This window comes from Kryptolebias marmoratus, linkage group LG19 (genome assembly GCF_001649575.2).
Source record: "Kryptolebias marmoratus isolate JLee-2015 linkage group LG19, ASM164957v2, whole genome shotgun sequence".
NCBI classification, from domain to species: Eukaryota; Metazoa; Chordata; class Actinopteri; order Cyprinodontiformes; family Rivulidae; genus Kryptolebias; species Kryptolebias marmoratus.
Window position 1 is genome coordinate 5,663,844 of NC_051448.1, and position 27,475 is coordinate 5,691,318.

The following is a 27,475-nucleotide window of genomic DNA, read 5'->3' on the forward strand; positions in this document are numbered from 1 at the left end:
TCTAATTTTACAGTGAATGTTTCTTGTTTTATAAATTGCAGACAGGAAGTAGTTGTCATTTCAAATAATATATATTTTTTCCTAATTCAAGTAAATGCTTACATTCCTATAGAACCAAGTGGAAGGAGAGCAATGGCTGGAAACGCCCATGCAGAAGCACTTTTCACAGCCACGTCGATTATCACGTTGCAGATTGTAGAATCCAAGTTTACAACGGTCACACTTCTCTCCCTCCACATTTTCCTGCAAGCGAGAAAGAGGAAAGTAAGTCAGCACGAGGAGCGGAAGCAACAAAGTTTATGAGCTGTCCTCAAATATGAGCACAGAGCATGTTATTGGAGTGTTAATGTGGTGAAAATAATGATGACAGGGCTAGAAAGGTTAATGCAAAGTACTTGTCATTATGTGTGTGCACGCATGCATAAGAGTGAGTGTGTTTTTGTAGATGTGAGTGTGTCTTGACCTTGCATACGCAGGGTGTTATACACGGGTCCGTGTTCGTGCTTCCTTCCACGCTGCATTCACACCGCTGACAGGACGGGTAGTCCTTATAACCAACAGCACACCTGGGAGACAAATAAAATTACTATCAAGATAGAAAAACACAAGAAAGAGCTAAAGATAATGTGTGGATGGATAATAATAACCACCACAAATTCAACGTGTTAATTCTCAAAATAACCACGGCTTCTATTTTGCTGAAAAATGTTATCCCAGACAGAAATGAACAAACCCATGCAGTAATATCTTAATTTACAAAGTGACTAAAGGTAAGTCAACTATGAAAAATGTATAAAATCGACAAACAAGTTGTGTTAATCCAGTGGGGAAAAAATTACCAGCAGCATTGACAATAATATGACAGAATGATAAAAAAATATTGTTTAACAAATAAGAATAAAAGGTATTTTGTTAGCTTATATAGATTTCATGAATAGGTTTTTAAATCACCTGCCTCTAAAGACGAAGAGGCGGTAATGTTTGTGCCTGTGTGTCTGTTTAGTTGCCTGTAGCTTTAGCAAAATATCTCATGAACCACTGGACAAGTTTTATTAAAACTCTTTGAAAGTAATTAAACTAATTAAATTTAAGATAGCAACAACAGCTAATCATATTTGTCTCCGCAAACATCACTATAATTAGGTCAGTTTTACAGATATTGAACTAAGATTGGATGTGGTAGTATCTGAGCATCATCACCTGTATATACACATTGCGCAAGATTTTATAATCTCATATAAGATTGCACAAGGTGTGACCAAAACAGCTATAACTCTGTTCCTTCTCAGCATAAGATCTTAGTTTATAACTATAGCATGGCTGCAGGCAGAATGCATTCCTTCAATGAATGTTAGGCCTTTAATTAAAATGCTTTTCTATATAATCACAGGTTGTTTTAGAAAATGTGTAATATCATCAATTACAGTCACTCAAAGCAAAAAATAAAACAGCCTTTTTTTCCTATGACTCTACTATGGTCATTTATTAAGTGACTTTCTAGTTATGGCTCCCAGTGTCATATCATCATCTACAATTTTAATTTTAATCAAAGTTTTTGGACAATATCAAAGCACTAATAGGAGCAGACACAAGCTGAAAGGTTCTGCTCACCTGTCACTACAAGTCTGTCTCTTTCAGTGTGTGTGTGTGTGTGTGTGTGAGCATGTGAGTCTCTCACCTGTCACATCGCAGACCCCCAAAACCTTCTTTACACCAGCATGACCCTGCTGGCTGACCTGTCAATCAAACACACACAAAGGCACACACATTTTAAAAGACACAAAAAAGGAGAAAACTCTTTGAGGTGACTGCAACATAAATAGCTCCACTTAAATAAAAAATAAAATACATAAAGGGTGCAAAATTATCTTTATATAAATAGTTCATCTCACTCGGATATTTTTTAATAGCAGAAGTTTCTGTACATGCTACTGAGCTTCAATAAACTAAATCCCAAAGGAAATCAAGCTTGACTAACAAGAAGCACAGATAAAAATCCTGAAGGTATCTCTTGAGAAAGAATTAGATTATTTATATTTCAAGATGCAAATTTAAAAGAGCAAGACTGACAGACACAAGGAGAATTAGAAGGAAAAGGTAAAATTATTTGCATACTGGGCGTAGCTTGGCTTGGATCTGCGACACATGATTGGCTGATAGAACCATGAGGGTCACATGAGCATTGGATGCAAGAGTTATCCTCATCTGCGCTCACCTGGACGGATAAAAAAAGAAACATTTAAGTAGAGTAGTACTAGTAAGGTAAAGACATGCACATCTGTCATACCTCTTTAGGTCTGTAGTAACCAGGAATGCAACTCTGACAGTTGATTCCAGCTGTGTTGTCACGGCAGCCGATACAGACTCCGCCCCCTCTGTACTGACTGTGAATGTCCAGACTGAGGGATAAATCAGCTACTGTCTGATTAAAGTAGCACTCCTCTGCCTTACCATGGCAGTTACACTCTGAAAACACACACAAGTGGAAAGTTGGTGGGCTTAAAACACTCCAGTGAACAAGTGGTGTGGCCTCGTCCCAGTCGACACCAAAGGCGCAGCACGACCCATTTTACTGGGACGCGCGCCCCAGGATACATCTGCTGTGCCACAGTAACATGTCAGAAACGCCAAGGCATACACACAAAGACATTTCCTCTCACTAAAGTCTTTAACTGTTTGGAGCATGTTGATATTAAAAAGTCAAACTCCTACAGACAATGTTTGAAATAAAACAAACAATTTATACAATTTGGCCCCTATAAAGAAGGAACTTTGGGTCCCGGAAATATTTACAGTCAGGTAGAACATAGATAAATTCAAAAAAGGTTAAAAAACAAAAACAACTGGACTTCTATTCTGTAGTTGAAGACATTTCGAGGAGCTTTCTCAATTCAGAAACAGAGTCTTTTAAAGCTGAGATGTGATGTAAGCTGGATTGCTTGCAAATTGTTCTCACTCTCCTAACAATAGAGGCTCGTTAGGGTCCTTGTTCGTCTGACTCACTGATGGGTGTTGATTGGAGTGAAACTGACTGGGGATCAGGCCTAAAGCTCCATTATATGTTTTTGAAAGCTGGAATCTGAGACCTCCTCCTCTGTTTAATGTTGGTTTCTCCTTTTTGACATAGATGGCTTCTTTTACCCCCCTCTCGAACCATCTGTCTTCTTGGTCCAAAATATGAACATTTTCGTCCTCAAAGGAGTGTCCCTTATCCTTGAGGTGTAGGTAAACCACTGAGAAGCGAAACGTCTTCAACTACAGAATAGAAGTCCAGTTGTTTTTGTTTTTTAACCTTTTTTGAATTTACCATGGCCTGGATGACTGAGAATCTACACCAGCAAACATAGATAAATGTAAATTTAGACCCATGTTCATCGTTGAAAACTATAAAGTGACCGTTGATTTAGTACATTTCAATTTATCTCATTATAATAAATTATCTCACACATTCATGACTGCATCTTTGAATTTATACCTTTCCCAATGTTTTTATCAGTATGAGTATGGCAGTGGCAATAATATTAATAATAATAATAATAATGAGCAAAGCAATTAAAGCTGGTAAAGCATGAATGTGCCCAAGTATGGCTGTATGTTTACCAACGCCTTTTCAACGGTATTTTATATCCAACTAAGGCTACCAATCTGATTGATTTATTTTCTCAGAAGTTGTGAAAAAAGCTTTTATTTTACTCTCTAGACAATGAGTAACATTTAACCATTGTCTGAAGAACAGTGAGTTATCTTCAGCGTTTTAAAACTGAAGAAAATAAAAGCATTTTTCTCTTCACTTGGCTTGCTCTTGACAGTTTAACACATTTAATAAAGTGGTCAAAAACACTAGAATTAGATTTTTTTTTTAAATTCTCATTTGAAGTTCCAATGCAATTCCTGAACTTCAGCTTTATTTCACGGATGCAGTTGCATGTTTGTGTCAGAGTGTTTTATTTAAACACTGCTGAGCCTTAGAAAATGGCTTTTAATTAATTTAGAAACAATAATGTTTGTGGATTTTTTTGAGTAAGCTATTATTTCTCCCACTAAATGTTTAGTTCTAAGACCTTCTGGGATTGATGAAAACATGTTGAATCAACCCAGGCTGGTTCTTTTAACAACTGTTTGAAGACCTCCTTTCACACAAGTCACATTGGGTCAATGTCAAGGCGTCAGAAGTGGTTATCAGGCCTCATTGACTACAGAGTCTTTCAGCAGGTGTAGCCTGTGTGAAATAAAATGAAAATTACATGTTGTAACCCGAGTTTTATGACAACAGTTTCTAACCTTATTCCTTTACTGCTACACAGTTGATCAAGGTTAACAGATGCAAAGGTGACTTTTCATGGCTTAATACACCAAAGGCTGATTCCAGCTGGCTGGAAGGAATGTAAATTTCACTCCACTGATGTACAATTTTATTGAGTATAATTATAGGGATTCTGCTGTAATGTTGCTGTATCACAGGGTTTGTAGAAACATAGCACCACAATAAACAAGAAACTAACGCATCATAAAAACTCCAAAAAAAATAAGTTTCCAGACCAAAACGATGTGTTGTGGATGAACTAACATCAGCTCAAGTTAAATGCGCGTTATTCAGATGTGTCACGTTTTTCTTACTCTCACAGACATGCCGAGTGAGGAAGGTCCCTGCCATCCAGGGCTGCTGGTGGTAACCCGGGCAACAGCGATCACAGCTCTCCCCACATGTATTGTGTTCACATTCACAGCTAAACTTCTACATATGCAGAGACACAAGAATGCAGACAAACACAACAAACACAGTCAGTGTAGTTTCACAGATTTGCTGTATCGGTTAAACAGATGTAGCTCATTATTGAATCGTGTGTTGACTGGAAGCTGATCATGTGCGAGTACTAAACATGGTATTCTGTGAACAGATCTGAATCAGTCCCTTGAGTAATTAAAAACAACTAAATGACAGACCTTAGATTGACAATAATTTATATCAATTACACACATAATTATGAGCCTTGATTCATAACCATATCATAGTTTCTTAGGTTACAGAATTAAAGCATAACATAAGAAAAACATTTTGACAAAGTTTATGACAGTCCTGAAGCTTAAACTGATCATCAAGATGCTTTGTTCATTTGTTTATTTTTTGCTTGAGAGTCGATTATGCTTGGTAGTATGTGCAACCAGATTTATACTATGGTAATACTGGTGTTAGAGTGAAGTAATGCTCTCCATTTACCCAGAATTTGTTCAAATTTAATGATGATAACTCAGAGGTCATCTTGTCTGGTGCCCCAAATTATTTCAGTCTTGTTGTCTTTAGTCTTCAATCTTTTTTTTTACTAAATGAGGTTGCTAAAAAAATTATCTTTAATCTTGATGCTCAATCCAAACACGTTCAGTCAAGATTTTTTTCCGTCTTTTCAGTGGCTGACCTAAAGAAATAATTGCACATACATCTGTCGACTCTCGCCTTCTCTCATTTAATGCACTTTGTGCAGCTATTAGCCAGTGCTCTCTCTGTTAACTCTAGTTATTTCAATACACTGCAGCTAGACTCATTATCAGAACCAGTTTTCTAGCATTCCTTCATACACTGACTCCTTGCTGGATACTGTATTGATTTTAAAATCTTCCTGCTTACCTTCAAAGTCTTAAATTGACCTCGCCCCTGAATGCAACACCAACATGGCATTTACCTTCCAGACCAATAAGATCTATAGACAACTCCCTGCTAACTATCCCCAGGTCGCAGACTGTAACAAAGAGAGATCGAGACTTCTTCACAGGACAATTTTAAGAAAATCAGGAATATCAAATTTCTGTTTACCTTCAAAAATTTAACTATAAAACGTTCTCCTGTGTGTAAGCCTTGGATGATGTCTGATATCTTTTAAGCATCTTTATTGTTGAGGTGAACACTTATCTGTCCAAACTCACCTTATTCTTTTTTGTAAACCATTTTGTATCTTTGTAAAGTGCTATACAAATAATATTTTTTACTGTTGTTATGACTAACGCACACAAAAAAAGGCTAAGTCTAAGAGTCTTGGAGTTCCTGGTTTATCATTCTTATATAATAAACCTGATAAACATAGAAACATCAGTCATCAGGTGAGTAAGATAATTTATGTATGAAAACGACCGCATAAATATAAAAACCGCAGCTCTAAACAGCTAACCATTGACAAGAATAACCTATTTAAAGTCTATCAAACAACAATGCTTTCACTGGAGTTTGAAAGAAAAAAAAATGCTTTCCAGATTGTCAGTAAGTAGCAAATTGGTTTGACTATTATTCTCCCAGGAGAGAAATAAACTCATAACTAAAGATGTGCAGTCAAAGCAGAATGTAACAGCATGTTGGCCAACTCTAATGTTCTGTAATTCAATTGAGGAATTTCTGTAAATTGGGTTATGTGCTAAGGGTGTTAGATTTAACTGAGAACAGTGCGGCACAATAACCAGGCAAGAGCCAAGTTTGGATTTGTTGGCACCAGTGAATTTTCCCCGGAGACACAACGACAGCTCCTGCTTTGGGCTGCCATTGTGCTGAGCACACATTTGGGCAAATGCTCTGTAGACGCTGATCAACAAAATTATCACACAGGTCTCCAGTTTATCTGCTTTACTGAACGGCTGCTTGGGACTTTAGTGAGGAAATGGTTTGAACTTCTGTCAAAGTAAAGCAGGTGGCTGTTGTGTGATCTTTACAAAATTGCAAATACAATGTGCTTGTAAATGTGTCACATTCAGGCTTGTCTAAGTATTTTAATGACCACATAATACACTGTAACCACCATCAGGTGTATTAAATTTGCATGTGACGTCATCTCTCAGCTCTTGATACACTTTTTTTCAGTTAGTATAAATACCTTTATAATATAACCTTTCAGGATGGGAGTAGGAGTGAAAAGAAAGTAAGAAATTGGAGCTCTTTACACACCACTGATATCACTTATTGTCACTGACATCATCTCAGAGGGACGAGACACCAGTGTCACATCGGAGCTACACTTTGTATTTAAGCCTCAGGACATTTAAAAGCACACAAGATCGTGCATGTGCGCTTGTGTGTGTGGTCAGAAAAAAGGAGCGAAAGATCAGATGTCTGGTATCAACTACACCTCTGTTTGAAATGACATGAGAGACAACCTTTCACTGTGTCACCTGTGTCCCTGAAGGCAGCCACACACTCGGGAAGTTTGATGTAAGGTTGTGGATAAAAAGCCGAAGCCTCTGGCTTCACTTTGCTCTCATTTAGTGCCATGGAAGAGCTTTATTCCTTTGATGGTATTGTTAGCTGCGCTTAAAAACGTAGAGTGAAGATTTTTACCTGCGTAACATGGTTGAGTGGACAGGCTTTGGCGTGGCCATAGCAGATACACATTCCTCCAACTGAGATGTCCTTAATGGAATAATAATACTGACGAGAGAGAGTAAAGGAAAGCACAAGTCTGTCAGAATGACAACAACGTTAGCAAACAATGTAGAAATTAAATTTGGAGGTTTAATCAGACAGAGACTTTGCTCTCGTCTCTCAGTAGAAATAAGGATTCAAAAAAAGATAACACAATGAATTACAATACTTGTTACAAAAGAAGCAAAACAAAGTAAAGTCTTCTGTTTTAAGCCTCACCCTTCTTGTCACAATGTAATCAATATCTTTGGGGTCGTTGAGGGTCAGCGTCATGAGGTCGGCGTTCAGCGTTCTTATTCGCTGGAACACCAACCTGATGTAGCGGGCAGAGGTAAAGTGTAGCAAGGTCGGGGAGGGGTCCTCTGCACTGGGTCGACCATTGATCAGAGATGTGTGGATCTAGAGTCAGAGAGACAGAGACAAGTAACATCAGAAGTAAGACAAAGGTGGGCTTCCCAGGCCAGGATTTATGGTGATCATAGTTTTTTTGTAGCAAAAGACAAGTGGATAATGGTAAGTGGAGAGTTTAGAAAGTCTTTTTTTCTTTTTTCTTTAACAAACAATTATTAAAAAAATAAACCTTTCACATAATGTGACTCATCAAATCTTACTAAATTAGGACATTCTATTTTAAAATGTAATCATGAAGAGTGAACTCAATCAAAAGGTTAAAAAACAAAGATATTTTATTTGAATATTCTATTTCACAGTCAACAATGAAATATGGAGATATTTATGAGTCCTATAGCTTTAATAGCAGGTAATTTAAAAAAAGAATGGCCTAACCCTCATTGGATCCTCACCACAATGTGTTTGAATCCATATTTTTACGACTTCGTGTTTGACCTCCAGTGGATAGAATGATGTGAGCAGAGTCAGCATTGTTTTCACATTCTTGTGCTGAGTGTGGAAAGTTTCTTGAATATCACTTCAGACTGAGGTGTGTAAGTGCAGAAAATGATTTGCAACATCACAACTTGTTTGGAATTCAATGCTTGTTCAACAGATAACTCACAGCAGTGTGAAGTGGAAACCTGCAGTTCTCATTGAGCACAAATCAAGACCAGAAATCAAGCTTTTTATGTAACATATATATAAATTGTCATAATTTATGCATGCATTGATTAGACAGGAGATGACATTTTCATATACAACGAGACATCTAAAACATGCAATGGAGTATATATATATATATGCACAGGAATCCTTAACATGCCTGGAAAAAAAAACAATAACATCTTTTAAGGTCCAACAAGTAAGCTTATAAAATTACATTAGAGTAGATGAATCTTATTCCAAAACAACCAAAGTGTAAACCAAACCCCAAGTGGGTTGAAAAAAAGTTTAAGGATTGTATCAAACCAAGATCTATCAAATTTATTTTCGACACAATGGCCATAAATTGTCTTACAGTAAAGAAAAAAAAATACCTTTATGACTGTGAATGTGAATTAAGGCATCCTTTATAAACTCACCAATGACCTCCAAAGTCACCAGATTTCAATTTAATTGAGCACCTTTGGGATGTGGTGAAACAGGAGATTTGCATCATGGATGCGCAGCTGACAAATCTACAGCAACTGTGTGATGCTACCATGTCAATTTGGACCAAAGTCTCTGAGGTCTGAGGTCTGAAGTCTGTTGACTTTATGCCACAAATAATTAAAATAGTTCTGAAGGTAACCCAGGACCAGCAAGGTGGACCTAAAACTGTGGCTGGTGAGTGTATCTAGTAAAGAAAATGAACTTTGCTCATTCTAGTCACACCAGATTAGTTGCAAATGACTAGTTTCAGGAAAAATGAACTGTATAAAAAATTAAAATCTATGAACTAACACAATCCTAACCGTACAGGAGGGGCTTACCTGCACTGACAGCTGGGTTGGCTGCCACAGCCCAGAGCAAGAATGACAAGACATGCAGAGAGTGACTTTCTCTGATAAGGGCAACATCATGTTCCTTTATCATAGAGCAAATAGTTGACATAACTCTGTGTGAAAAGGTGTGTGGATATATGAGTCCAAACATTTGCATCACAAGTTGTTGTGGCACATCTCTCTGAAAGTCATTGTTGATATTCCACTAGTTGCGTGTATACATTTTTTTACAGAATCCAAAACTAAATGATTGCTTCAAGTTTAAACAAAACAAAAAAACCTAATGTTGTTCCAGCGCTGACCTACATTTAAATCAGCTCTGAACTAAATGTGATACAGTTCGCATCATGCATCAAAATTAATTAACAAGAAGCCACATAAAAAGCAGTGTGAGGTTCGGGTTGCCTGTCTGTCTGACTGTCCATCTGTCTATCTGTCTGTCTCACTAATGTGGCCAAAAGCAACATTTGGCATCTGGAAAAAGAAAAGTCTCAGAGAGGACCGACTGACTGTGTGTGTGTTTGCCACAGAGGGAACACTTGATGGGTGTAAGCTGCACCCTTGGAAGTAACGAAGGCAGTGGCTGTGTGTGTGTGTGTGTGTGTGTGTGTGTGCGCTGCCGTGTGTGATGAGTGGTGGGGTGACATTGTGAATGTGTGTGCGATGCAGTGACACATCGCGTACGACTCATTATGGTTTCACTGTGATCAGACGGCTGGGGAGCTGTCAAACACACACACACACAGATTCAGACACCTCCGTCGTTACTTGCAGCTCTTGACATCTTCCAGCTCACACCCCCTCTAGCGCTCCCCCGCAGGACACAAGCACGAACAGTACAAACACACGAGCGCACACCAACACTTGTGTGAATGCATGCGCGCACTCAGAAATGCATCAGCAATTACAATCGTTTGTGGGAGATGAAAACGTGGGATTAGTTTGTTTTACTGCAAGTTTGTGTACGTGTGGGGATGTTTGTGTGTTTTGTTGTCCTCTTCCTTTTTTATTAATGCCAGTTACAGCTGGCTTGCTCTTCTGTTCATACTGGATGCAATCAAACAAAGATGATCAAAGCAGCCCAGCAGTAAACACTGGTGTACACACTGTGTGAGTCTGAGCTTAATATCTAAACTTGCTGTTTCTGTCAATGATTTAAATGAATTTTCTCAAATATTTTATGCACATGCCCAAACCACCTGACTATCACTCATCTTTATGTTCACCTTTGCATTTCTCCCAATTAGCCACAAATCCAGATTACTCATCCCCAGATCATCTGATGTGCCTACCATTTTTTTTTTTGTTGACTCCCTGCAGAAAAATCATTATGGGATGAGTTTATAAAGCCCAAACAGTTCAGTTACACAACAAACAGTTCAAATAAAAAGCAGGGAATGTATGTACAAATGTACATTACAAATGCAAAGTAATGTATGAATGATTTACAAATAATGTAAAAGCTTCTTTTCTGGAAATAGTAACCAGTCGACCAAAGCTATACAGTGTTGACTATTTAAATTTGATAACAAGAACACACATCAAAAAAGTGAAGGGACTGAATATTTACCACTGTTGCATCATCACCTTTACTGCAAACATGCAGGAACCTAAAAGATCAACTGCTATAACGTTAAAAGCTGTTTTTTTACTTCTTACTTGATATAGGAATTCATTTACACGTCATGATTTACTTTGATGTATTTTTTTTTGTTGTTGTTTAAGAAGCCAAATGTTTTCAGTGGATTAAAGGTTTCATCTGCAGGTTAGTCAAAATCTGTGGTCCAAATGTTTTTAAAGAACATAAAGTATGTTGTTATGTGTTAATGTGCCTTTACTGATGTGCAAATTACCCGTAACATGTGTATTAATTCACCTCAAGACACTATACATGTTGGCTTGTGAACTTCTCACATTAACCTGGACGATACAGTGTTCATAATCTCAAAAAAAAAAGAAAGTCAATTTTTTCTTTCACAAACAATTTAAAATTGTCCTCATTGTTATTCAGCCCCAAAGGCACTATTTACTGATTCATGTTACTGACCTGTTGGCAAAATAACTAAATTTGTATAAAAGATTACAACAGCTGCTGGCATTAGCCAAAAAAAATGTATTTTAGAACTGAAAAAGTACTAAAATTAGGGGCACTTTATTTTGGCCAGGAATGAGTCAAATGACTGAAAACTAAACTCAAGAATACATTGTGAAGCATTACCTCTCCATTCTCCAGTGGGTGAATTTTTGAGTAAAAGGACGTGCAGATAACTTCATCATCTCTGGTGTAGGACGGAGGTCCCGTCCGTGGGTTTATGTTGAACCTTGTCAGGCACTCTGTGTCTGTGATTGCGTAGTACTGCCAAGGTTCAAAAGTCACACCATCGATTGAACGCTCCAAGATCCAATTACCTGTGGACAAAAACATTAATGATGAAATGCATCAAATATGTGCATGGACTGAGAAAAGATCGATATGAATGATGACAAACGACCTAAAGCCTTGCCTGGGTCACACTGCTTAATATACACAGAAAAGTGACAGCATATTCAAATTTGTTTTTTAAAAAAACATACCAGATTTTTTCCCAGCTCTTGTTATATGCAAAATGAAGGGTGTATTCTAGTGGAAAAGCTAAATAAATTAGATTGTTTTCTATTTGTATACAAAGAAAGTGGTGAAACTAAAATTTGAATCTAAATTTCTAGACTTAGACCCATTTATTGGAATTTACTTTATAGTTCAATTCACTTTACTGCCATTCCAGCACAGTGCTCTATATTGGCACAATAATGCCATTAAAGGCTAAAGTTAAAATTATAAAATGAGGGATTAATCATTCTGTGTGTGCATATCCTCTGAGGGAAGATCATTTGCTCTTAAGACAGTAGTTACTGGATTTAGCTTTTAATGAGACGGAGGCTGAAAATATGCTTGCAACATGCATTTTCATCCCACACTCTAATTTTATAACCAAAGTGGTGATGTATAACACTTGAAACAGTATGTAATTGCCTTAATAAAGCAGAATTCATACCTGGACGAGGTGAGTTGGCTGCCTTTATTATCACATAGGCTATCTGGAAAACCTGAAAAATGCAGGAAAAAAAGACAAAATGACATAAAAACTCGTAACATAAGATAAACGTTTGAACACAGTGCCTTCTTAAATAAACCTGCCAGTCCTACATTTTCAGTGCAGTACCTGAATGTATTAAGATTCAAGGTTTTTGTTTTTTTGCTAATCCATGAATCATTCAGTCATACAAAAGCTTCTAAATTCAAGAGATGAACCAGTGTTGTGTCAACACGAATAAATTAAAACTGATTATTTGGGAGATTTTATTTCCTGCAGCCTGTCAGACATATTGTGTACTAATTTCTTTAGCTGAATCTATAAAAGTATCATAATTAGATTTTTTTTTACAGTTTCACTGTGCCAAATACAAAACCAAAAAGATAAAAATTAACTTAAAACATCTAAATGTTACTCTTTTTTCCCATTAAATTCATAGCTTTGGTTTTTGCTGATTCCTGATAAATTTGAGAGTATTAAAGTAACTAAAAATTGTAAAACTTCAAGATTTATACAAGATTTACACTATTTATTCAGATTATCCCGCAATTGTAACTAGTCATAAAGGACATCAGTTTTTGTTTTTAATAACGGAAAACTGGGTTTGTGTGTTATAAAAACAATAAATATACTGTGGTCTTTGGGCCACACCGCCCTGCATGTTTTAGATCTTTACCTGCTTCAACACACCTGGTTTAACCTGATGACCAGGACTTGATGTGAAGCTGTGGAGATAATTTATTCTTTTGAATAAAGTGTGTTGGAGCAGGAGCACATCTAAAACACGCAGGACAGCGATAGGACCAGAACTGTTAAACACGTAGCTGGAGACGATGTAAAGATTAGATGTAGGTCGACTGTGGACTCCCCGTCTCTCTTCATCACCCTGTTTTTCTCCCCTTCTTTTCTCTGCGAGCATTTCTCTCTTTCTTCTCGTGATGTGGGAAGCGGTGTCACATTGCACCAATTAGAATGGAGAGAAAACCACCAAGTGTGTTTGTGTGTGTGTGTGAGAGAGAGAGAAACTGTCTTTTAAGGTAACCTTATACCAGTCATTCAAGGCCCTTTCAAAGAGTCACTGTTATCTATGTTCATGTTGAGGATGAGATGTGTGTGTGTGTGTGTTTGTGAGTAGTACAGCTTTCAGCAGTATCTTGTAATATGGTGACAATTTTAGGCCAGTCAGACAACTCAAGAAGCTAAACACAGATCAGTACAGCTAACCCATGCTGTGGGTGCCTGTGTGTGTTTGTGTGGCGGGGGTTGCTGCAGTGTGTCAACTTTCAGTCTTGATCAAATGTGGATCAAACGGGATATTTATTTTTTTTTGCCTCAAAAGCTCAACATAGCATCAGATGAATACATAGTTGTCCTGACACGGATCACACTTAGAGCAAATAAGCATCACTTACGTTCAAGACATTTACATCACTTAGGTGCATTAAGGTTGAGCTCTGACCAGAATAAGATTTTACCAAAGGTTTTAAAAGCATTTTTTTCTTATTTCTTATCATTATACCACAAAAACTAAAGAGTTCAAAGCAGCGGGGAATCTGCAAGTTTCATCATGTTTGGTTTAAGACCTTGTTACTTCCAACCACAGCAAAGAAAACAAAATGCTCTCAAAGACTAAAAAAAGGCAAAACAGAGAAAAATAAAAAGGGCAAAGATCTGAAATTGTTATTGTACAGAGTTGAGACCTTATGTTTTTGGAACAGAAGGGTTTAAAATTTAACCTGAAGATAAACGTAAATTATCTCCCGGTGGAAATGTCCTTGGAAACCCAAAAAACAAAGTTGGATGGAGACCCGTAAAATTTTATTCTCACAAATATCTTTGAAATACTAAACTAAACAAATCATTTTAGCATAAATTGTTTGACAAATCTGAAAGCAAAAAGTCGTTAAATACTAGGAAAAAGCTTTTAGCGCATATTCGTACATGATAACTAAATGAGCGAGTAAAATGCTTATTTTAGAGCTATATCAATCCATTTAAGCTCTGTGTCCACCATGGTTGGGTTGCCAACAATTAAACAGTCTGAAGAATCCATTTTGTCTCAGTTTGCTTTGGACACGGTAACAGCAGTTTAACTGAGCAGCTGGTGTTTACGGGTCATTCAAATGGAAAAGTGTTAAAATTCCCCCTGGCTCAATAAACTGGCAACTTCCATCAACTTCCATTTCCAGTTCGTACATTCCACCACAATTTGCACGTGAGGAAACAAAAGACTGACCAAAATGGGATTTGAAAAAGGAAAAAAAACAAACATTAAAGCATGCTTTAGGATTTACAGACACATTCATGCACAGGTGGACGTGGCGTCAGAGCAACAGAACTGGTATGTGGACTCGTTAAAATTTATTGTCACCTCAAATGAAACGTGTTAACATCTCACTGGAGTAATAAAGTAGCTGTTGGCCCAGTTTTCCATAATGTGAATCATCCAGTATCCGAACCCACAGCCAAACAAAATGCACAAAAACAAGCAGCAGATATTCAGTGGAACCAAATCACTGCAAAGCTTTTCTACCTTTTCAGCTGAGCAGCCACTGAAAACAGTTTAAGAGATGTTTTGAATGCAGCTGCCTTTTGAATGACTGCCTCCTGACAATTTAGCACCAAATAGAAACGTTCTTATTTGAGCTCAATTGCTCAAAAAGATGAAATTTGAAAAAGAAAATGTTTTCATATAAAATGGCTTCAGTAAATACAAACCTAGTATAGATAAAGGAGGAGCAGCATGTCGTGTTTGGCCACTGAAATCCGTGTGCCTTTGTCTAAAACTGCTCAACACTTTTTCACACAAACACATTTACACAATAATTGCTCACAGACTGGGTTGGTAAGTCGTTCTTTAACATTTTTTTTCAGTCTACACATAACACCAGATGCTACAATTTCTCCCACACTCTCATATTGGCACAAGCTACTGTCAAACAAGAAACCAACAAAGTTTCATTGAGCACAACAGATGTTATGTTTAATGATGTCTGTTAGAAATAAAAACAACAACAAAAAAAAATCCTGGCACATAAAGCTCCAAGAACACAACTTCCTTGTTTACAGTATCTGTTGAAACGTGAAAAGCAAAGTTTGTTTTTGTACATTAATAATGTGCTGTATGTTTGTCTTATATTTCCATGTACATTACACAAAACAAAAACAGAAAATTGCGTCGTTCCACTTTGACTTTATAGTTTTAAAGATAACAAGTTAGTTACAAAGATATCAGGTTTCCTCCCACAGAGCGGAAACCTGCATGTTAGGTTCATTGGTAACTCTAAATTGTCCCTCGGTGTGAGTGAGAGTATGAAAGGTTGTTTGTCTCATGTGTCTCTATGTGGCCCTGTGATGGACTTATGACCTGTCCAGGGTGTCCCCCGTCTCGTGCACGAAGACTGCTGCAGCTTCGCCGCGACCCAGACAGGAAAAAGCAGGTAAAGAAAACGGACAGATGAATGGACAAAGATAACAAGACATCATATTAGCCTTTAAATGACCTTTTCAAATATTAATATGGTCTAAAATTGTTTGTTTTCTCAATGAGGAGGTACATATGTTGCCAAGAAAGATGGATCCACACCAAGTGTCTCTTTTCAAAGCACCACACCACGTTCATTTTCTGCCTGAACTTTGAATATTTAGAAAAGAAACTTGCGGTGTCAATAATTCTACTTTCAAAGAACCCGGAAAATGGACTCAATCATCCTGCTAATCAGGAAAATGAAGAAGAAGCTGGTTGGGCCTCGTTTATCTGGAGACAGAAATGACCCATTTATAAAAGAGTGCATCAATAAAAAAAGCTGATGAGTGTTGAATGAGTTGCAAGCTTGTTGTGAGCTGTATAGTAAACACTAATGTGAGTGGTAGTGCTTTTATGCCAGCCATGCTTTTCTGCATTTTTATTACAAGATGTAAAAAAAAAAAATTCCTGTGGATTTTTAAACTTTTGAAACCTCTAATTGAACACAATGGCTTTTTAACATAAATGAAAAGTACGAAAAGTAGAAACCTCCCCTCACATCTTTGACCAGTTTCATTGATCAACGATCTGAACGTTTAATAATTGTGTGAAAGCAGCACTCACGCTATCGTTTTCCTGCTTATAGTTGCTTTTGTGTGTTTTCTGTAATCAAACAACAATTTGTGCTTTTTTAACCATTCATATACCAAAATGTCAGCTGGATTGGAGTAGTGTACTGTGACTTTCAGCACAACTTTTATACTTTTTGAATTATTTAAGCATTTACAAAATAATACTCATTAATTCATTCCAATATATTCTGTTCAGCTAATTTTAGCTTTTAGCTATGGTTTTGCTAAATGTAAATCTAAATCTCCAACTTGGAGGAAGAGCCAAAACTTGGAGGAATTCTGTGCCCTCTCTGGCCTGGGAACACCAATTCGTTCTTCAACAAAACTCAACAATGTTACTCAACATTCAGAATTCACACTGCATTTCCTCAGTGTTCATCCACCAATTCATACAGAATCTATTCTTTCAAAAGTCCTAAGATAACCATGAAAATAAGTTTGTGTGTGTTCGAGGTATTTTGGAGCTGTGCATAAAAGCATTTTTTGAGTGACAACCTCTTTCGGGACCCTGATCACCAGGTTCTCCTTTCCTCCCTAGAGAGCAGAGCCGGCGCATGATTTGACCGCTGTCCATCAATCAAACTGATCGCTGCATTTCCATAACAACTGCACTGTAAGTGAATCCTGTCTGAAGCTGACAGAAGGGAGCTGCCACAGAAAATCAACTTCAGGTGCTTATGGCAAAGTAGTTCCGATATATTTACTTCTGATTTGTTCATGTCATTATCATCATCATCAATTCCAATTCCATCAGATGAATTCACACGTTTGAGATGAACAACTGCAAACCTTCTGCTTTGATACTGAGTGACTGGAGGTGCGACGGAAACAACGGTGAAAATGTTGAAAATCTCGCGTATTTACATTCAACCTTGAAAATAATTGAAAGTTCAACTTTTCAAAAGGTCAGAAATGATTCACAACCCTCCTCCACAGGTCTCGGCAGACAACTTCTAGTGTATTGTCAAGTTTGATGCATCTCCACGCACAATTACAATTCAAGAATTCATTGGAAATAAAAAAGAGGAGCAACTTCAACAGACACCAATCGTCTCCTTCACACACACACACGCAGTGACACACGAGGCCCCTCAGCTCCCACTCTCTCTCATTATTTAGTCTTTCTGTCCAGAGAGGCTCAACAATAACAAGGGAGGAAATGAGAGTGGTGATGTCACAGGCGATGAACCACACTCACACACACAAACACGAACACACAAGGCCACTGTCATTTTCTGACTGAGATGACTGTAGTCACAAGGGAAATTCAGTGCACTGGAGGGTAAATAGCTTTCTATTGGACTGATCGCACCGCACACATACAAATACACAAAATGAGAACACACATATGTATCCAAAGATATTAATGGCATTCAGTAGTCAGTCAGAAACTGTGCACAGTACCTGATCCACAAATTAACTTTAAGGTCACAGGTGAGTGAGTATATGAATAAGCATGATGATTGACTTTTTGGACAGGTGTGAAAATGGTGTGTTTGTGTTTCAGAGACCATTTAAAGCAGTTTATTTACTCTGAAGCTGCAGCAGAGCAATGAAAGGTGTGATTGACAGACGTAACGACATTAAGGTGTCACAATGGCAGCTGCTTTATTTCCTGTTCAGATGTATGATTAATGTTCTGGGCATTCGATGGCCGGGAAAATAAATTATTACAGCTTACTTCAGATTTGCTTATTGCTCTTTTTCTCCTGGTTCTGTGCATCTGTGGTCATTTTGCTGTAAACTGTAAAAGTCTAACTGGAAATACTGCATATAAATACAACTTTTTTATGAATGCTTGATTAAAAAGACTTTAAAACTGCTGTTAACCAGGAAAGCTGCAATTGTTGGATTTCTATTTTAGCTTCACACTTAGATTATATACAATTTTATAATTGTGTAATTTTATTTATTTTGATTTGTATATTTATTTTATTTTCACTTATTTGTATCTGACTTTTACCCTTACAATATCTAAATTTTTATTCTTTTCATTATCAAAGATTAGACAGTGCATTGGGAATTAAACCAGAAGTGCTACCAGCATGACAAATATGCCAAATTCTTGGAATTTATTAGCTCAGTTTTTAATAGCTGCTCGATTTTTATTCCTGTATTTGTCTAAAATAATGTCATTATGCTGTGACATTTCCCTGGTGTATTAGTGTTTGATTACTCATCTAAAATTAATCTATTCTTAACCTTAAAGAAATATTTAAGTGACTTTTCTCAATGAGCCAAATGGTTCTCATCAATCCAAGCTCAGTGCCTCATTAGCTTCATTCTCTTGACCTTAACAAAATGCAAAAAAATATATATCTAATTTGTTGAATCCCACTTCTTGAATAAAGTTAGTGTTTACTTTCAATGATGAATAAATCTTTCAGAATTGGCAAACTGAAAAATTCCAATTTGCAAACCGAGACTTGTTTTTGAGATAAAACACGAAGGTGTGGAGGCTCTGGAGCTCTTGGATAAATCAGAGTAAAGAGTAAAAACTCTTCAAATAACACAAAACTTATGAATTGTAGTACAAGGAGCTCGCCAAAATTATATGATGTTCAAAGAATAACAAGCATGAATATAAAGTGTTTAGTACCTGTTTCAGGTCAAGTGTGATTGTCACATAGTGGTACTCCATCCCATTCATGATGGAGGGGCTTTGCCACCAGCGGTTGGTTCCATCTATGGCATATTCAATCGGATGATGTTCTGCACACAAACACACACGTTTTATTGGCCATCTGTTCTGAAATGCCTACAGTGATTTGCATTTCACATTGTTCTTCACAATTTTCATCACATTAATTTTTCCTCACTGTGGCATTTTAACCATTTAAGGTCAGTTTTTTAAAAGCCGTGTAAAAAAAACAACAACAAAAAAACATTTTCTTTCCACCTTACATAATTTAATTTCACTTTTAATTAAAATGTCAGCTCATTTGAATCACCTATTTCTGAATACCCCAACTACTCTAAAAATGGCTTTAATGTATAAAGCAGATAAAACACTGGTTAGTTTATTGTACAGAAAAAAACTTAATGCAGTTTTTTTATATGTTGCATGCTCAGAAGTGTTTGAGTGCTCAAGTCTGTGCGAGGTTATTTTCAAGAAAAAAAATTGTGAAATTTCAGCTTGAATGCCACCCATTAATTAACTGGCTACTCATGTGTGACATTTCCGCTAAAATAATCACACAAAGACAACTACTGCTATTTAGATAAAAATAGCATTTCATTTAGAAACACTTATGTCTGCTCCCCCCCAAACACAAATTACAACACCCTTCTTCATCTTACTGTTTATTTCCTTCCCACTGAATGAGGAGCTTGAAAAAAAATAACTTAAAACAGAAAGGTGGCATGGCAGCATGAACTTCCAAGAAGAAAAAAGGACAGGGAGTAGGAGGACAGCCAGACAGTGTCAGTAAGCAACAATTATCAACTGAAGGAGGAAGGAAGGCAGGATATATGGACTGAGGCTGATGAGCGACACCTGTCTCATTGGAGACTGGTGACTGATTGCTGACCAGGTACAGGTGGAGATGGGCGTGGCAGGTAAACAGGGGAGGAAGTGACTCATGGCACAGAGGAAAACACAGGAAACTGAACTGAACACACAAGGAGCAATATAACCAAATAACAGAAACACACACAAAAAAAAAACCTGTCACAAAAAATGCAGCAACCCAGAAAGTCAAGAACAGAGTTCTTCATTAAAAGGAAGATTATTAAAAATACTGAAGCAGTTCTATATTAAACAACAAGTCAGTGGGTTGGGGGAAACGTAATTTATTAGTTAACAAGAAAGCTTCTACCTCTTAGCTTCAATGTGCAGCAAACTTCCATAAAAAGTTATTGTAGCAGTCCACGAGGCATCATGTTTAACTGCATAATTTTCACTTTCTTCTATAGGTTGACATATTCATTTATAAAATCAAGTGAGCTATGAAGGTGCTTTCAGACAGATATTCTAGCAAACTTATATAAAATTAGCCTGGCTGCATTTACCCCATGCACAATTGTTGCCAATTGACTGTTGTTGTTTTTTTACTAGATTACTGTTTCATCTATGCTGATGGTTTTGAAAGCTAATGTCAGATATGTGAAGCTACATTAAAGACAGCAAATACACTGAAAATTTATCATCACTGCAATATCAGTGAGTGCAAATATCAATATCTCAAACGGACTGCAATAAATCATAGGTCATTATATTTCAAGTACCACGCATTCATGTTGGACAAAAAAAAACATAAATTAAATGAATAAAAATCATGCTAAAGTTTCTGTTCTTCTGAGTTTAAAAATTTGGTTTAGGGAGACTCTGAGCAAGCTTATAAAAGCTCTTTAGATAGTGACACTTTAAATTAAGAATTTCAGACCAAGTTAGCATAAAATACATATTTTTAATTAAAAACACAAAGACTTTGCCCTAAAGCCTGGATTTGAACTGACACTTTGCACAGGAAAGCGGGGACAGGCTGTCAACTTGAAACTTGTAGCAAATAAAAACACAGACTTGAGGCAAATATGAAAAAAACAAACAAAAAGGACGTGTAGTGGCAAAAAGCAAACAAAAGGAGCTGTAAAGGTGTCAAGTAAAAAAGAACTGTTTAAATGTAAATACATATAAATCTATTTCAGTAAGGAAAAAAACAGGGAAAAAAGACAATGTAGCAGAAAGTAAAATAAAAGTCATAGTGATTGAAATGATAACTAAAAAAAGCAGTTTCATACTGGAATTGTGGAACTTGACTACTTGACTAGACCCTTCAAAAAAAATAAATCATGATTTTCTGCCCTGATTCATCAGTTACATCTGTAATATTTTCATATCATGTACTAAAACAACTGTACATAAAGATTAGATCTCTGCTACCGGTGCTGATCTGTGGATCCATAGATCACTGTATTTACTGCCATCTGTTTCTTCTTCCTATGTAGATCTGTTTGTAGTCATGTCTCTCTTTACTTGTGGAACAAATTGCCCTACGGGGGCAGATGAATAAAGTTAAAGTTGTAACTCTATCCTCAGTTCCTTTCTTTTTTTCCTTTATTGACCCTCGCTCTCTCCCTGCTGTTCCATCACCTCTTCATTCTCATTCTGGCTGACTAAGGTTCACTCGAACAGATTTACTGGCTGATTTGTTGACCAGCTAATTACTAGATTGTAGTTAATGACTCACTGATTTACTGTCAAAGTGACTTGTTTGGCTGTATGATTGGCTGAGTGGTTTATTGAATTGTTGATCTATTATAACATGTCAGTCTGGCTGACTGAATAATGACTGCAGGCTAATTTCACATTGTCATCTTGTCATTTTGTGGCCGACTCCTCAGCTTATTCAATAATTATCACTTCAGACAAAACTATTGATTAACATCTGCCCAATTATGCAACAATTAATAAATCTGGCACAAATAGTTTCTGTAATCTCCTGGAATATAAATCTGGTTGGGGTGTGAATCATTCTCACCATTTGAATTTGAACTCCTCTGGTTGCAGATTCGACACTGGGGGTTTCTCACAGGCTGACCTGGTACATGTTCCACCAGCTTACAGAACATCTCTGGACCGTTGGAACCGCAGGTCGCGTTAGCCGTAATCTCTGCCATCGTAGCCAGATTTAAAACAGCTGGAAAAAGTCCTGAAAAACACAGAAAGTGTCACAAAGGCTGTTATAAAGAATAGTGAAAGATAAAAGAGATACATGCATTTGTATAAGTTATGCAGATTCCAACTTCTTTTTGTAAACAAAGAGCGTTTAATAAAAAAACAAAATGCTGAATTTGCATCATCTTCATACTGATTTTGTCACTGACAGTGAGATACACAGGAAAAACCTTATTTAACTCAGTGTATCATCTGTTATTTTCATTTATATGAATATAAACATCCATTTCATATCAAGTTAAACTTTGTTATGTTGTCATTTACTCACTAAACATATCGTGATTAACTTCCAAAATGACAGTGGGAGTTTTAAGGAACTTTCAGCACATCCTTGACTGCCAAAAATATATTTAGTTACATATTTCTCAGGATTTGTCCACACAGAAACAATGTTTTTTCCAAAACAAACAAGACACCGTTTTGAAAACTGTCTTCATTCACATGACCCAAAAGCGCCGCAGTAACTCCACCAGGCCTATATGTGGCACTGTAAGGCTGCCAGGAAAATACACAAATAGATGAAAACAAGGCGTGGAGCATGCACATAAAGCCTGTTTGTTGGGTGTGAAATGTAAACACAACCAGGAGAAGAGGATGCACTGACATCATTGTTTCCACAGAGTTGCATAAAAATGAAAGGGTGGCATTTCAAGTGTTTTTAACAAAACAACTTGAACTAAAAAAAAAAAAAAATGCCACCTTGAGGCTTCTAAAACATTATTTCCATTCAGAATCAAGGCTGAAATGATAAAAAGCTTGTGCAAAGTCACAAAACCTGTTCCAGTGTAACTGGCCTTTTTAAACTTGATAATATATTACAGCATATATAAAAAAAATATATAAATTAAAGTCATTAATTTGAACTTCTGTAGACCTGATATCAGTTACAGTTAATGTTGGTAATTTAAAAAATACATTTTGCAACTGACAAATTTTAAAAAACGGCTATGCAGGTACTAATACTAGTTTATGAAACATTGCTTTAATGCCAAAAAATGGCTGAAAAACTTCACAAAAATAAAACAATATAAACACAAGAGCATTGTCAATCCTCTTGAGCCACTTATGCTGACAGCCCTTATTTTAAATGCATTGTTGTTATTATTCTTATTTTTCCAAGTTATATTTTATTGATGGGAGTTTTGTGTTTTGACCTGCAGTGAGCAGTTTGAGAAGCAGAGCTGCAGAGAATGTTACCCTTATACACACTGCATATAATTTCAACTTACTCCTTTCTGCCTTCCAAACAACAACGCGCACCAACACAATTTAAAAAATGCTACAAGTCATCATCACGCAAACCCAGCACTGAGAACAGGTCTTCATATCCAGTCAAAGAAGGACATAAACAAAGGTCTGAGCAAGCTAGAGGTAACTGATTGAGAAATAAAATGCATAATAATAAAAAAATTAAGTAAGTAATGGTGCAGCAGAGTAATCTGAAAACAGAAATCCAGAGTAGGTAACAGGATGAGGCAAAACAAGGACAAACAATCACACGGATGCTGCTCTGAACCAAAAGAAAAAGAAATTTAAAAATATTTACCCAGGGAAGTAATGACTAAATACAGAACGGGGGAGGCACTTAGACAGAAAACAAGTGTAACTCAAGGTCAGAAAGAGAAGGAACTGAACACAGAACAGAAGTCAGTCAACAGCAATACCAGAACTAATCAAATTAAACTAGACAGAGCAAAGGAAAGCAAATTACGAAGCTGAAACCTGAGCCAAACATTCACAGATTATACCATCTGTATGGTTTTACAACTGCAGGTTTTGTTCCTCTGTTTTGTTCCCATAATAAAACACTGGAGCACTCCGAAAAGCTCGTTGAACTTCAAGTTTTGGAATCTTGAAAATACACATGGTTCACATTTCCTGATCGGAAAACTTGAACAGATAAACACAACATTACAGACACATTTCAGTCCTGTTGGAAGCCGAACGAAGAAACGCTGAGAAGAGCTCAGAGAAGACAAACTTGTCAGCGTGTAGACGGACTCTGTATGTCTGTCCAGAAGAGTCCAGCTGTTTGGCCAGATTTCAACACAGATGAACTGTGAAGAACATCTAAGACACAAAAATCTCTCTCACATGTGTGTACACATTCTCACACGCATACTCACAGCGTGTCATATAAGCTGTGAGTCTGCTTCCAAAGCTTTCAGTAACAAGAACTCTACTGCTGCAGAAGCTAAGACTGGTTTCAGAAAACATTTTTACCAGTTAATCAGGAGCTGAGTTGTTTCAAATGTGTTACAACAAACAAATATGAATCTAAGTGGTACACACTTAGATCAGAGAGACAACGTGGATCCAGATATCTGAATCTGTCAGGTTTTTTCCTGACAGTGAGTGAGGGGGACCCAAAGGCAAGACTACAGCCCTGAAGCAGGCCAGTTCAGATTGTGCAAAAGTCTTGAGCCACACTTTTTACTGCCCGCTGCTGAAGGGAAACGTGGAGCGATAATGTGTTGGTCCGTACCTGACTTTTACCAAAACGTCTCCTGAATCACTCAACAAATTCTACTGAAATTTGCAGAAAGTAATCATTAGATGTACATCTACAACTGACTAACTTTTGGGGTCAATTTCATTCAAGATGGCTGTCACAGTCAACTAACCTTAAAAAAATGGCTAAAACTCAGTCAATTTTACAGATATTGACTTAAAATTTATTGTAGTAATAGTAATAGTAACAGAACAAATGGAACTCTATCATTTCTCAACATAAACTGATCTTCCTCTAAAACTCTACAATAAAAGATGGCGGGGCATATGCATTCCTTTAAGGAGTGTTAAATCCTTATTTGTTTACATTTTGCCTCCAAAGGAGCCAGATTTTCTTATAAGCTATTGAATTGTTCATGAGTATTTTTTGATTCTGAAAGAGAGATTTTTCAAAAATGTGCCATGTCTTGGCATGGTGTGCATATGTGAAAAATATGAACTAAGATTTTGGCGTGTGCCTAATCAGCTCAGAGAGAGAGACAGCTGCAAAAGTAACTGGTTAGCTTTTATATCTCTGCCTCTGCCTCTGACTTTGCATGGCTGTTCTTTTTCCATGGCATTTGTTTCGTGTCTCACTGCGACAAGAACAAAATGACGCAATTTTCGTCACGCAACCACGTAAATGAAAGCAGACTCTGTGACTTCCTGTGGAGTGTGCAAACAGATTTAAGCTCAGCTCCGATAAGAGACTGTATTTTGCGAGAAGAGGTTTTTGAATAAACTCTCGGTGCAGCGACAGCCCTATAAATATGGGGAGGGACTCTGCCCTCTCTGGCAATGGCAGGCTTATTTCCAGCCAATGTAATAGGAGCTTCTGATGAGGTCACGCTGAAGGCGATCCCCAATGTGAGACACTCACTCATGCTACTCAGAGAACTTGAGGTTATGACGTAACCTAAAGTTTCATCTACTCTGCTGCCAGACTGGAGGCTGGAATTATCAGAGCAAATTCTGTAAGTTCCCCTCTGTACTCTTCTGTGTTTGTAGTAGCTGAAAAACAACGTCATGGCCTCCGGTTTGGAGTGGGTAAATTCCCTGTCAGCACCAGGCTAGACCACAGTGTCGAGGTCAGTGATGATGCTCACCTGACCCCTAACAGGGAGTAATTAATCAAGCACCTGGATGTGGTTGCACTACAGGTGCTGAGTTCGGTTACAGACAGTGTTGCTGTCAATTACACAATGACAGGGTTAGATGCAATACTCTTGTATTATTCTCATCTAAAATCACAGACTTTCAAAGACATGGCCTGTTTACAAAAGTTAAGATCATTATGATCACAACAAAGCCATATTTATAGATGTTGCACCAAGATCTCATTCTTTTGAATGGGTCTGAATTTTAACAACAACCTCTTAAAGAACCTGGTCAAGTTTTAGCTTCGCACTTTAGTTCCCTTACTCAAACTTTAAACAATGACAAGAGGCACAAAATAACGCTCTTAAGATAAATGCAATAACTACATAGTTCCCCAAACATGAAATCTGCTCCCACTCCACCCTTTCATCTGCACAGCCAAGAAGAAAGATGCGACACCTATTAGTCATATGACCAACACAGAATATTCAGACTCCAGGCTTAGTTAGGCCTTTAATGCAAGATCAAAATAATTATTTTCATGGGCTTATATATAGTTCTTCATACCATGCCAGGGAATCAAGCCAACATCTGGTATATTACTGGGTCTTGATTCACCACCATGAAAAGACTCATGATACAAATACATATGTTGTTTTTATTTTTGATTTTACCTAAGGCTAATTATTAATTCTGTTTAATTTTGCTATTTCAGGGTGACTGAATAATATTTGAGGTTTATTTACAACAGATGCTACCATTATTTAATCAGATACAAGAGACTTTTGTTTATATTATATATTATAGTATCCACTTTTTTCATAAGAATGGTTTGTCAATTTCTGGTTCCAGTAGGTTTTTTTTTAGCTACCTTGGGCACTATAGATTTGCTTATTCAACTTTTTAAGAAACAGTTACAGGAAAAGTGACTTCACACTTCAAAGTTGTATTTGTTGTAGCTTATGTGTTGTATTTTAGTTTTACACTATAAGACTACAAACACATAAGACTGAACAGCAGACCTGTCTGACTGAAAACTCTGTGCAGTGAGCTGAAGAAGGACCCAAATGCAGACATGTAGGAGGTGGTCTCAGCAACAAATTAAAGCTTTAATAGCCAAATTAAAGGATATAGACGCATTATCAGCAAAAGGCATACAGGCTAACAGAGGATCTGACAAGCACAGTAAATCCAAGTGTGCTGATTACTAACTGAGTACTGGTGGTAAGAAAAAAACAGGAAGAACATAAATCGACGCACTAATCCAAACAGAGTGGAAAACAAAAAAACTAAACTGGGAGAAATTAAATACACAAACAAAAACAAACCTAATGTAAGGTAAGAGAATTAGGCGTTACGCAGCATTTTAAACATTTTACTTCGACCAAAATAGTTTTTTATGGCACAGTCAAAAACAACAAAAGCACACGCAGAAAAAAAATACGAAACAAACTCATTTTCATGATTTTTATTAGTTATAGTGTCTACACTGTTTGACATGACAACTTCTAACAAACATTAAAAGTATTTATTTGTAACTGAACTTGTGTCTGAATCTGATTTCTGCTATAAACAGTTTTTCACTTTTCTTTTATGTTCAACAGTAAGCAAAGATAATTTAGAAAACAAAGGAGGTAAGGTAAATGATTTACATTTCAGATTGACTAAATAAGAAGAACAAAAGAGTTGTCTGTTCCTGCCACACAAACACACACCTACTCAGGTCCATCACTCCATTTTTTTCTCTGCTCTGATAACCATA

The 27,475-nt window shown here is 37.0% G+C and overlaps 1 protein-coding gene across 10 annotated transcripts in view; it reads right to left on the reverse strand.

The window, feature by feature from the left end:
- The window catches only part of lama2 (laminin, alpha 2), a 151,084-nt gene that overhangs the window by 94,816 nt on the left and 28,793 nt on the right, over window positions 1-27,475 (reverse strand). For 9 of the 10 annotated variants that reach the window (XM_017411919.2, XM_017411918.2, XM_017411917.2 and 6 more), the window contains exons 2-13: window positions 21,929-22,099; window positions 19,048-19,160; window positions 12,312-12,363; window positions 11,495-11,685; window positions 7,619-7,798; window positions 7,316-7,405; window positions 4,618-4,735; window positions 2,288-2,466; window positions 2,116-2,215; window positions 1,679-1,736; window positions 464-566; window positions 103-243 (exon numbers count right to left, since the gene is read on the reverse strand). In XM_017411919.2, coding sequence (XP_017267408.1) covers window positions 103-243; window positions 464-566; window positions 1,679-1,736; window positions 2,116-2,215; window positions 2,288-2,466; window positions 4,618-4,735; window positions 7,316-7,405; window positions 7,619-7,798; window positions 11,495-11,685; window positions 12,312-12,363; window positions 19,048-19,160; window positions 21,929-22,099 — 1,496 coding nt within the window. Of the gene's footprint in view, window positions 1-102; window positions 244-463; window positions 567-1,678; window positions 1,737-2,115; window positions 2,216-2,287; window positions 2,467-4,617; window positions 4,736-7,315; window positions 7,406-7,618; window positions 7,799-11,494; window positions 11,686-12,311; window positions 12,364-19,047; window positions 19,161-19,748; window positions 19,837-21,928; window positions 22,100-27,475 lie in introns of those variants that run through there. The other variant, XM_025005009.2, reaches the window with a different exon arrangement.